This window comes from Bubalus kerabau, chromosome 6, assembly GCF_029407905.1.
Source record: "Bubalus kerabau isolate K-KA32 ecotype Philippines breed swamp buffalo chromosome 6, PCC_UOA_SB_1v2, whole genome shotgun sequence".
Lineage (NCBI taxonomy): Eukaryota > Metazoa > Chordata > Mammalia > Artiodactyla > Bovidae > Bubalus > Bubalus kerabau.
This window is the reverse complement of record NC_073629.1, coordinates 84,417,453-84,429,273: the sequence shown is the minus strand read 5'-3', so window position 1 is coordinate 84,429,273 and position 11,821 is coordinate 84,417,453. Positions and strand designations below refer to the sequence as shown.

At 36.9% G+C, this 11,821-nt stretch overlaps 1 protein-coding gene across 1 annotated transcript in view; it reads right to left on the bottom strand.

The window, feature by feature from the left end:
• Positions 1 to 3,850: 3,850 nt before the first annotated feature.
• Positions 3,851 to 11,821, bottom strand: part of TM2D1 (TM2 domain containing 1) — a 48,191-nt gene continuing 40,220 nt past the window's right edge. The window contains exons 6-7 of the mRNA XM_055585659.1: positions 5,565 to 5,694; positions 3,851 to 4,177 (exon numbers count right to left, since the gene is read on the bottom strand). Coding sequence (XP_055441634.1) covers positions 5,584 to 5,694 — 111 coding nt within the window. The 3' untranslated portion in view covers positions 3,851 to 4,177; positions 5,565 to 5,583. The remainder of the gene's footprint in view (positions 4,178 to 5,564; positions 5,695 to 11,821) is intronic.

Genomic DNA, 11,821 nt, shown 5'->3' with positions numbered 1-11,821 from the left:
CCCTGGAGAAGGAATTGGCAATTCGCTCCAGTATCCTTTCCTGGGAAATCCCATGGACAGAAGAGCCTGGTGGGTTACAGTCTGTGGGGTTGCAAAAAGAATCTGACACAACTTAGCAGCTAAACAAAACATAAAGCTTAGCATAATATCTTATATAAAGTCCTTGTAAAAGGAACTTTTAACAAAATCTTCTTGAAAGTTTGATTTTAAGCCTTAATGTTTCAATAAATATTTTTCTTTAAAAACATATTTTCTAAGATAGGAAATAACATTGTTTCTTCATCAAAGACTGGCTTTAAGAGCATTGCTACCTTTACTAAGAATTAGGCTCTGTTTTAAAAGATACAGGAATGAGCACCATGATTAACTCAACTACAAAAACACTATTCCAGGGCTCTGTTGGGTACCTGGTGCTGTACATAATTTTTATTCATTCCTAATCAGTAACGTTTCTCATTTTCCAAATTTACCTCCCCATCTCTCCCTTCTCAGCAGAACAGAATAAAGACCATTATGAATGAGCTTCCTATGTACTCCTTAAAAATCTTTGCCTCTCATCATGAAGAGGACAATTAGATATTTCAGTCAACTATATGACATCCTGTGCAAAATATTAACGACAGATCTGCTACCATTCCCCAATACCCACACCCAGCTTCCTTTCTCTAGCAGCAATCCTGCTCTCAAAGTTTGGCTTTTCTTCTCCAGCCCATGGGATGTGAAGGGCAGCAGTCAGCACGGGTAAGCAGTGGTCTAACTGTAGAGCACGGGGGTGGCTGCAGGTCTCTGCAGCATTTGTCTGCAGTTAGTCTGCACAAGAACAATTCAGAGTTGACTTTGGTGTTGTTTGGGTTTGGGCTATTTTACTTCTTTCTTTCTCTATTTCCCTGGTTCACTAAGACTAGATGTATGTATCAAAACTTTAATATATGATTACTTTTAAACTAAGAATAACAATTCTAGAGGAAAAAATTGGTAACGTACATTGTTCATTTATTAAAATAAGTTAAATACATAATACAGAATTACATAAATAATGATACAGACATGGCATACTCAGCAGCCATTATAAATAACTTTGTAAAAGATTATTTATTGAAATAGAAAATATTTATAATACAAAGAAGCGAGCTACAAAACAGTATGGGTAATATTTCATTTTTGTGAAGAAAAATGAAAATACATGCATGGAAAAACTACTAGGACATACATAAATATATTATCATTGTTAACTTTGAGCTGTGGAATAAATTGTTTTTTTCTTTGTACTTTTAGGTCTTTCTCTAAAATTTCTATATTAAGGTTGTATTAATTTTGTAAATAGAAAAAAGCAAAATGGATTCTGATTTAATGAGACAAAGAAGGAAGGTGCCAGCACTCTGGAGAATATCTACATTTAAGGTCTTTGAATGAGAAAGAGGATGTTAAGTCTAACATCTTAGACTTGCAGTTTTTAGGAACTGATTTTTCTTTTCTTTTTTTTTTTTTTGGTAGTTTCTATCTATTTTAGCTTTCTGGCTGCCAATCAGTATAATAATAACCTAACTCAGCCTTAAGCATCTAGATTAAAATAGAAGAAAAAGACATAGAAATTTTTTATAAAACAAACTGTCAAACTAATATTTCTTATAGTCCTAGGGGTCTCATGAAAAAAATGCTGGCTGTAGACGTAACAGAATCTTTGAAATCTTAGCAGTCCTTTAGTTTAATACAGTGGAGGTAAGAAATCTTCCTGGGTAAAGAGGTACTTCTGGAAATTGTATTCATCTTTTCAGGCTAAAGTAGTACTTTAGGACTTCTCCAGTAACTCAGTTGGTAAAGAATCCACCTACAATGCAGGAGACCCTGGTTCGATTCCTGGGTTGGGAAGATCCCCTGGAGAAGTGACAGGCTACCCAGTCCAGTATTCTTGGGCTTCCCTGGTGGCTCAGTCGTCAAAGAATCAGCCCTCAATGCAGGAGACCTGGGTTCAATCCCTGGGTTTGATCCCTGGGTTGGGAAAACCCTGGCAGGAGGGCATGGCAACCCACTCCAGTATTCTTGCCTGGAGAATTCCCATGGACAGAGGAGCCTGGGTCGGAGGCTACAGTCCATGGGGTTGCAAAGAGTGAACCACAACTGAGGACTTTCACAGTACAACTTGTAAATGCTACTGTAGAACACTGTTTCTATAGCATTGAAAGAATCCTTCCCATTTTACTCTAGAGGGTTTAGGAGTAATCCCAGGAATGATTGAGCTAATCCATCTCACAATTTTGGCCACTGTCCTAAGAGCAGGGTTATCAAATAAAACGTCTCATACAGAGGCCTTGACATACAATTCCTACACACACTACTAACAAATAGCCATGATAATATAGTGCTGCATGACACTAAAACAAAAAACAGCATTCACATGCTTTAAATGCATTCACATAAAAAACAAGTAAGACATAAAAACATTACAAAATTGTAAAAGAATTACATATATTAGGCAACAGGGTATTACACAAACTGGAAAGACTGAAGAATTTATAGGAATTTATAGTGAAAACAAAATCTAAAGATTCAAGAGTGTAGTGTAAAGGGACTTTATTTCTAGATTTTACCAACAACTCCTATCAGAGTATAGCTTATTTGATTATACTTTTGAGAAGCACCTGCTTTGAAGGAGACTTCCCACCTGGTCAAGGTAACTGTAACAAATTACTTAGGAAGCAAGATTAGTTTGAAGATCTGACTGCAGGTATTTCTCATATAATTGAACTGATATAGCTGTGGAAACCCTACAGACTTTAAAATCTGAGATGAAGTGATCCTGAAGTAAACTTCAAAGCACTGTCTGCAAGCAAAGGAATGAGGGAATACTAAAACATGGGTATCCAGCTTAACCGAGGCCAAAAATACCACTGTGAAAAAGTGAGCCCAAGGCAATACAAACTCCTAACAGCAGAGATGTTTGTGTTTTGTTCCCTGATGCAGTCTAGAGTCTAGAACAGCTCCTCCCCCATGACAGACACTCAGTATTTTTATTAATGAAAACCCAGGGACCCCTCCTGACATATATGAGGAATCAATCCAAATTCACTTCTTGTATCAATACTTAATAATCTCCCACCAACTGGAGAAGCTGTTACTGTATGACTAACACATTAGTGAGCTAACTGTACTATATTGTATATTTTTGAGTGAGATGAGTGATGAAAGATATGGCTTTTACTTTTGAGAAGCCCAGATCCCAGTAATTCTGAAATCGGTATGCCTGTTACTAAAGTAAGATATGACAGTATTATGGAGATATAACATTTCATGTATTTCCATCTTCTTAAAACCCTCTGAACACAGTAAGGAAAACCAGTGCTGAAGTACAAATGCTGCTTCCCCGAGACACTGGTGCATCACCTAAGACACTTGTGCCGGCACCTGCCGGGCAGTGCTAACAGATGGAAGACATTAATCATCTGCTTGGTGTTCCCACCTTGTCCATCCAGCTTCAAATATAACCGCACTGAGCTACATGAGTCAGCATCTGGTCCCTCCAAAAGTTAGTGCATCACTTCTAAAGCAAGAAGGAAAAAGTTCACACTTCAGAGCCCTGAATCACTGCCAGAAGTATCCATGACGCATCAAGGTTTCAGACTCCCTGAAGATCTTTAGCTCCCTGGATACCAAAGTAAAGACAGATCTGAAAGCTACAAAAAAAAAAAAAAAACACAAAAACAGGTGGGTGGTCATATACAGGACTGTAACCCCAAGCAATATAAATGGTATTTGTTCCCACCATGGATTAACTGCTTTGAAGGAACAAAATACAGAAGATAGCAACATTCAACATTTAAGATGATTTTCTTAATAAAAAAGCACTAAAAAATGTGAATAAGTCAAACTTTTATTTTTCAGAAGGGAAAAGGACAAGTGGTGACTTGCCTTTGGAAAAGACATTAATATCAGGGTAATCAACCATCTATCTCATAGAGACAGCAGCCTAAGAAAGCTCTATTATCATACAGCTCCCAAACAAGTTCTATTAAATAAATCTCAGAACAATATGTTTTTAACGAAAACCAACAAAACAAAGACATCGACAACAACAAAAAATTTAAAAGCATCCATAAAGTGGTATTTGAAGAAAGAAAAAGGAAAATCTGGAAGTCTTATATATTGAGAGTTCTCTATTAAAATCAAGGAGGCCCAAATCCTAAAACAGAAAAGAAAAAAAAAATGTTAAAACACAATCTTTTAAAAGAATCCAATGAGGTTTTTATAGATGCATGTTTTAATGCTTCAGTAATTCAAAACATTTTTTTTCACACTGGGAGCACTTCTGTAAGTACTGCTGGAAATTATACGAACGACAACGCAGAGATATGCCTTCTCAATGGGCCCTTCAAGTTTTAAATTTGAGTCTGGAATCTCAATTAAATGTTTTTATAACAGGCTGCAGAAAATGGTATTGTTTTTTAAATTACATTTGCTTACTTTTTACACATTATAACTTTAAAACGGTCTATATACTTTAAAAAGAGAAACAACAATTTACATGTGAAAATAAGGTTATGTGAAATGACACAGTCCTTCTCATAAAGTAGGAGTAACAATTTCCAAAATGAAAATACTTAATACAAAATGAGGTAGTCACTGGGGGCTGGGGTGGGAAGTGGAGAACCACCAGGGAAGGCACAGAAGGCCTAGGTTCTAGATTCCGTTTTACTGATTAGCTGTCTATCTTAGTCTCAGCTTCCTTAGGTCTCAATTTCCTCCCTGGTAAGAAGAGGCAGATGGCTCGCTATGCTTTGTTTCAATTTTAAACCCAAGGGCTCTTATACTTTATAAGGAAAGATCTGTCACTGTTCAATCTTCAGGACAATAACTAGAAAGCATATCCCATAATTTTATTGGGAGAAAAGAAAAAAATCTACCCTAACGGCAAAATTATACTTCATATCCTATTTATACACGAAACACAGCAAGTGAATGATTATTCTCTTCCTGGCCTCCAGAAGCTCTCTCTGAAACAGAGTCAACTGAAAATCCTAGGATTATGACTGCGCCAAAACATCCAGCCTGTGTTTCTCTCTGCCTTACTGAAAGCTGCTAGACAGTTCTAAGGCCGATTAATAATTTTTGTGGGCAGGACCAAACTTCAGGTTAAAATAAGTACTTGTAGTAGTTTCAGGGTTGAAACTTCATCAACTTTCAGGTTTAGGAAAGGAAAAGAGAAGAATGAAGTTTAAAGATCATACTGATCCTAAGAAGGATGGACAGTAGAAAAAATATGCTTTATTATCTATAACACATACTTTCATCATAACCATTATATAAACCTTTGGGCTCTTTTTGTTTTGATGTTATTTTTTCTTGTGAACTTTGTCCTTTAACTATATTCACTACAAAGAAGCAGTATGAATTGTGAACTGCAAGAGCTATGTGCATATACAAAAATGCTTTATAAAAAGTTAAACCTGCATTTCCTGATAAACAAAAATACAGGTTTACAACACTAGACGATCTCTTAAATGTCCCTGGGTTCTCAAATTCTCATAATTTTATACAGATAAGTAAGATTACATATATATATCACTTACTGTTTCTTTTAAACAATATTCATGGATATAACTGTGTTTTCCTAAATGTCTCATTGGTAATACTCAGTCTTGTAAGTCTGGTTCCATAGTAATCTATAATGTAACTACTTCCATCTGAAGGTCCAACAATCTAGAAGAGAAAAGTTTGCAAATTACCCATTTTACAGAAGATACTTTAAAAATATTTTGAGTTTACTTCTCTCAGGTGTTAATAAAATTACTTCAGTAGCACCAGAAATATAACTTAAACTAACTCAAGCAAAAAAAGTAATTTAGTAGCTCATGCAGCTGAAAAGGGCACTGGGGAAGCTCACAGGATTAAGAGAGCTGGGGGAACTAAGGCCTCAAGAACTGAAATGCCACACCGCATGAGGCCCTTGGTTTGGCCTCCCTGCCTTTATTCCGGACATGTGTTCCCAATTGGTTGCCAACTTCTAGATACATATCTTGGCAGTTTCTAACAGAATGTAAAATTTTCTTCCTCAGTGTATATACATCAATTTCAGGGAAGAACTTTGACGGATGTGCCTGGTTTTTATGCCTGTTGCTGAACAAATTACTGTATCCAAGGGAATAGGATTAATATTCGCCAAGCCAGGCTCCCTCTGGGAGATGATGTAATATGACTGACAGTCCTACCAGAACCACATGGAATGGAAAAGGAAGAAATAAACTGACACACACACACTCATTATAAGAGTCTTGTCCATTTAATCACATTTGTGACAACCACTTAACATGATCTCTACAACTTATCCTTTAAGATAATAATCTTCAAACTGCAGCCTTAGGGGTACACAGGGATTTACAAAGGTATATGCAGGCCCAGATAGCTGCAAGGGAATCCATTTTGAGATCCTTAATTCACATAAATACTCTTTGTGAAAATGATCCACCTGATAATCACCCTAGAATAAAAGCATCATGCTAGGTCCTAAGCCCACTTCCCTTTCCCTGTGGTCCTTTCTCCAACTTGACAACAGTAAAGCATACCTCCCCCATCAAAATACACTGAGTCTCATGATGGCATATTGCCTTGAGGTACAAAAATCTCTGATGCGTCAAAGAAGGGGATAATTCAAAATATTGGAGTCAGGGATGTCTTTTAATCAAGAGTCCAAAAATACTCTCTGTTACTTGTTTAAAAGATGCATCCCTAGTAAAATTTGACTTTTTTATAGCTTACAAATTATTTGCTAATATCTGTAACATGTTTATGCTATTTTGATCAAACTATAAATAATTACATTAAGTGGATATTTTAAATTCTATGCTATTTGTGTTCTGTGGATACATTTTAAAATGGATGTTAACAGTTTTATTTAAATATGTCAATATTTGCAAATCAGAAATGATATTCTTTGCAACTTTTTAAGCTTATGATGGAAAACTGAAAATGTCAACTTGAAACATGTGAGGATAGGGGTTTTCTTAGGAAAAAATTTCTTTTAGGGGTTATACAACCAGAGTTTGAAGAACACTACTATAGAGCATTCATCATTTTAAAGATACATTTGGTTTTAAAGGCTATTCAACAAATAGTTAATTCCTACAGTCCAGGCACCGTGCTAGACATTATACACCAAACAGTGAATAAGACAATCTGCCAAAAGGGAATTTATTCTAGTGAACTATAAATGTTAATATTCAAATAATACTAGATACTTTGCTAGGTGCTATCATGTACTTGAACTTCCTCCAAAGATCAAATTGCTTTGTCTTGACATTTATGAATGTGATTAATGAATTTACATAAAAATTAAAAGATTTTCAATGGCAAAGTCACAGAGGAAACTAGTATGTATATTAAGCAAAGAAAGAAAAGAATGGGTGACTAGAATTTACAACATTTTGAGACTCTACAAAAGAAGCAAAGAAAAAGGAAAGCCTAGCAAGTAGAAATAGGTTAAATCACGTGGTTAAAAACTGGCCTAACCTGGAATACGTTCGTAGATTGGAACAAGGCCTTTGCCCTATTATCTTTTTCTTCCTATGCCATCTCCTCTGACACTCTCACTTACTTCTGTCAAAAAAAAAATTTTTTTTTTCAAAAGTTGAAAATAAGGAAAAAAGATGATTGGATAGCCTTTTACTATCATGCATTTCTAATAAGCCTGCCCACGGCTCACTTGACTTTCTCAGGAAATATAACTATTTAACTAAAAACTGATTAGGGCCCAGATGTTTCACAGTCTTGGCAAGTTAGCAGTTAACACATAGAAGAATGATATATATCTTCTATGTGTTAACTGCTAACTTGCCAAGACTGTCTTGGTCTTTTGTTCTCCCTGTCCTGTAGATAAGTAAGCCCTAAAGATTACAGTTTTATTACCTGGTAATACATGGTCCAATTTTGTATATAATTTAGCAATCTTATTATAACATTTCTTTCCCTTCAAACTATGTAATTCTGGCTCCTCAACAACTGGTTCTATTGTGGTAGATCCTCTTTCCACAGATTTGATTCAGCCTGGGCATGTAATCAATCACCAGTGAGATGATAATCTATGAGACAAGTTCAATGGGAGGCTTATCTGCTTTTAAGAAGGTGTGTGTGTGAGGAAAAAGGTGCTTTTCCACCTCTGAAAGTAACGATACAAGAAGTGATTCTAACCAATGGAACTGAAGATAGCAAAGGGAAGGAAGGAAGAAGGGAAGAAAAGAGGGAGAGAAGGAAGGGAAAGAGGGAATAAAGGATTTGGGTCTTTAAGTTCTAAATTAACAAATCTTAGAACTACCAAATCTCCAGATTCTTGGTATAGAAGATGTATGGCCATTTGTTCACTGACAACAAAGTATGAAACCTAAAATTATGTTTATTTCTCTGCTAAGAAATAGCCTGAAGCCAAATTCTACTTCATGAAGTATTTCTGTTTGATAAACTGGGACAGATTTCTGAAATCTATGGGGAGAAGAAAGACCACTTAACAATTAATGGACCAGTAGGTTGCTACAGGCCTTCATCTTCCAAGAGGGGAATCAGGAGGGCCACTCTGCTGTGAAAAGCTATTCTATACAAAGAGGTGTTAACGTATCTTGTGTGAGAAGCCCTAAAGCCACAAGAAAGCAACTTCATATCCTTCTATATGAGCTTCCTGAGGCTACTGTAACAAATAACCACAAAGTCAGTGGATTAAAACAATAGACATTTACTCTCACAGTTCTGGACCCCGTAAGTCTAAAATCAAGGTATCAGCAAAGCCATATACCCTGAAGACTGTGGGACAGAATCCATTCTAAGGCACCCCTTGGCATTGCTTGGCTTGTGGCCATATCACCCTGATCTCTTGGGGTGAAGGTCTTCACATCACCTTCTTTATTGTGTGTGTGTCTGTATCTTTTCTACTGCCTCCTATAAGGACACTTGTCATTGGATTTAGGGCCCATCCAGATAATCTAAAATAACCTCTTCATATCAAGATACTTAATTTAATCACATCTGCAGAGACTCTTTTTTCCAAATAAGACAATATTCACAGGTTCTGGGGATTTGATATAGGCATCTTTCATCTTATCACACCCCTATTCTATGAAGATCGCTGGTGGTGGTTTGGAGGAATTGGGTGAAATTTAATTTCTTCTTTCCTGTCATTTCTGATTGTTTTCAACCATGAAATTTTATTTACAGTTTAAATGCAAAAAAAAAAAACTTTGAATTGTTTACTTAAAGAAGTAGGCTTTTCGATAGGTGGAAAGTCTATAGCAAGAAGAGTAAGTCAGAAAACTCTAGAAGTTCACATGAAAGTCAAGAACGTTAAGCAGTGATCACTAAATTTCCTGTTTTTCTGTTCTTAATCTTTCATCTCCACTATCAGTTCAGTCACTCAGTCATGTCCGACTCTTTGCGACTCCATGAATCACAGCACGCCTGGCCTCCCTGTCCATCACCAACTCCCGGAGTCTACCCAAACCCGTGTCCATTGAGTCAATGATGCCATCCAACCATCTCATCCTCTGTCGTCCCCTTCTCCTCCTGCTCTCAATCTGTCCCAGCATCAGGGTCTTTTCCAATGAGTCAACTCTTCGCATCAAGTGGCCAAAGTATGGGAGTTTCAGCTTCAACATCAGTCCTTCCAATGAACACCCAGGACTGATCTCCTTCAGGATGGACTGGTTGGATCTCTTTGCAGTCCAAGGGACTCTCAAGAGTCTTCTCCAACACCACAGTTCAAAAGCATCAATTCTTCGGTGCTCAACTTTCTTTATAGTCCAACTCTCACATTCATACATCTCCACTATAATTCTCCACAATCCCAGTCGCCCACCCATAGGTACCCACACAAATAATGGGCGTATATTTAACTTGGTATATGACTTGGATATTTATTCTTGAAAAACATTTTATTTTCTTTGGATATCCATTTTTAATTATCCAAATGATACTGTTGTAGATCTTGTTCAATTTCAAACAATTTTCACAGTACACTAAGATTTCAGGACATTTCCATGGTAGCTGTATGTACAACAGGCAAGTGCTTGTAGCTGCTGCCTGGTGTTACAGAGGATATATCCATTCTCCACATCTAGGTTAATTCTAACTTCCTCCTACCACAAACAGTACTACAACAGACAGAGTTGTCCCCTGTCCCCTGGTGGAGAGAAGGATGAACATTTGGGGGTAAATGCACAGAAGTACCTCTTTATATACACATTAGTTATTTGGGTGATTTGTTGAATCACCTTTAGTTTACTGGGCTCATTTAACTATTAAATTCCCTATTATCTTATTGATTTGCATATTTCACATATAAATTCCTATTGTTAGTGTCCCCAATGGCTCAAGCAGTAAAGAATCCACCTGCAATGCTGACAATGTAGGAGACCTGGGTTTGACCCCTGGGTCGGGAAGATCCCCTGAAGGCGGAAATGGCAACCCACTCCAGTATTCTTGCCTGGAGAATCCCACGAAAAAAGGAGCCTGGAAGGCTATAGTCCATAGGGTCGCAAAGAGTCAGACATGACTGAGCAACTGAGCCCACATCCCCCACAGTGTTCTTTAACTCAGCCTACTGTTACTTGGTCAGTCCATGGTATCCTTTTTAGAAATGATTAAAATTTCTTAATTTTAATGTATCAAATTAAATAATTTTTTTCTTTATGGTTTCTGGGATCTTGTTTAAGAAGACAACCCATCTAATGTCATGAAGATATTTTCTTCAATTAGCTTTATATAAAAGTTTATCTTCTCCTAGGTAGTTACCCTCAAAGAACTGAACAGGGGCTTAAACTGATACTTGTACACAAATATTCACTGCAGCATTATTCACAACAGCCAAAATGTGGAAACAACCCAAGTGTCCACCAACAGATGAACGGATAAAAGAAATGTGGTATATACGTACAATGGAATATTATTATTCAGCCATAAAAAGGAATGAAATTCTGATACATGCCACAATATCAATGAACCTTGAAAACACTGTGCAAAGTGAAATAAACCAGACATAAAAGGACAAATAGTGTATGATTCCACTTACATGAAATATCTAGAAAGCAAGCAAATTCTTTGGGATATAGTTGATTGGAGGTTACCAGTGACTAGGGGATGGAGAAAAGAGGACTTGCTGCTTAATGGATGCAGAGTTTCTGTTTTGGGAGATGAAATAGATACTGGGGACAGCTGCATAACACTGTAAATGTAATTAATGCCAAAGAACTGTACACTTAAACAGGTTAAAATGGCAAATTTAGTATTGTATATATATTTTTTACTACACAGAAAAGAGCTTACTTTATTTGAACTTTAGTATTGTTGTAGTTTTGTTTGTAATTTATAAACTTTTGATTTTGTTACTAGAAAATGTATTTTTGTTTTTATATATTTAATTAGCATTCTAACAAAAAAAAGTTAAAGGAAAAAAAGATGGTTACCAGTTCAGTTAAGTTCAGTCGCTAAGTCATGTCCAACTCTTTACGACCCCATGAACCGCAGCAGGCCAGGCTTCCCTGTCCATCACCAACTCCTGGAGTTTACCCAAACCCACGTCCATTGAGTCAGTGATGCCATCCAACCATATTATCCTCTGTCGTCCCCCTCTCCTCCTTGCCCTCAATCTTTCCCAACATCAGGGTCTTTTCCAATAAGTCAGCTCTTTGCATCAGGTGGCCAAAGTGTTGGAGTTTCAGCTTCATATCAGTCCTTCCAATGAACACCCAGGACTGATTTCCCTTAGGATGGACTGGTTGGATCTCCTTGCAGTCCAAGGGACTCTCAAGAGTCTTCTCCAACACCACAGTTCAAAAGCATCAGTTCTTCT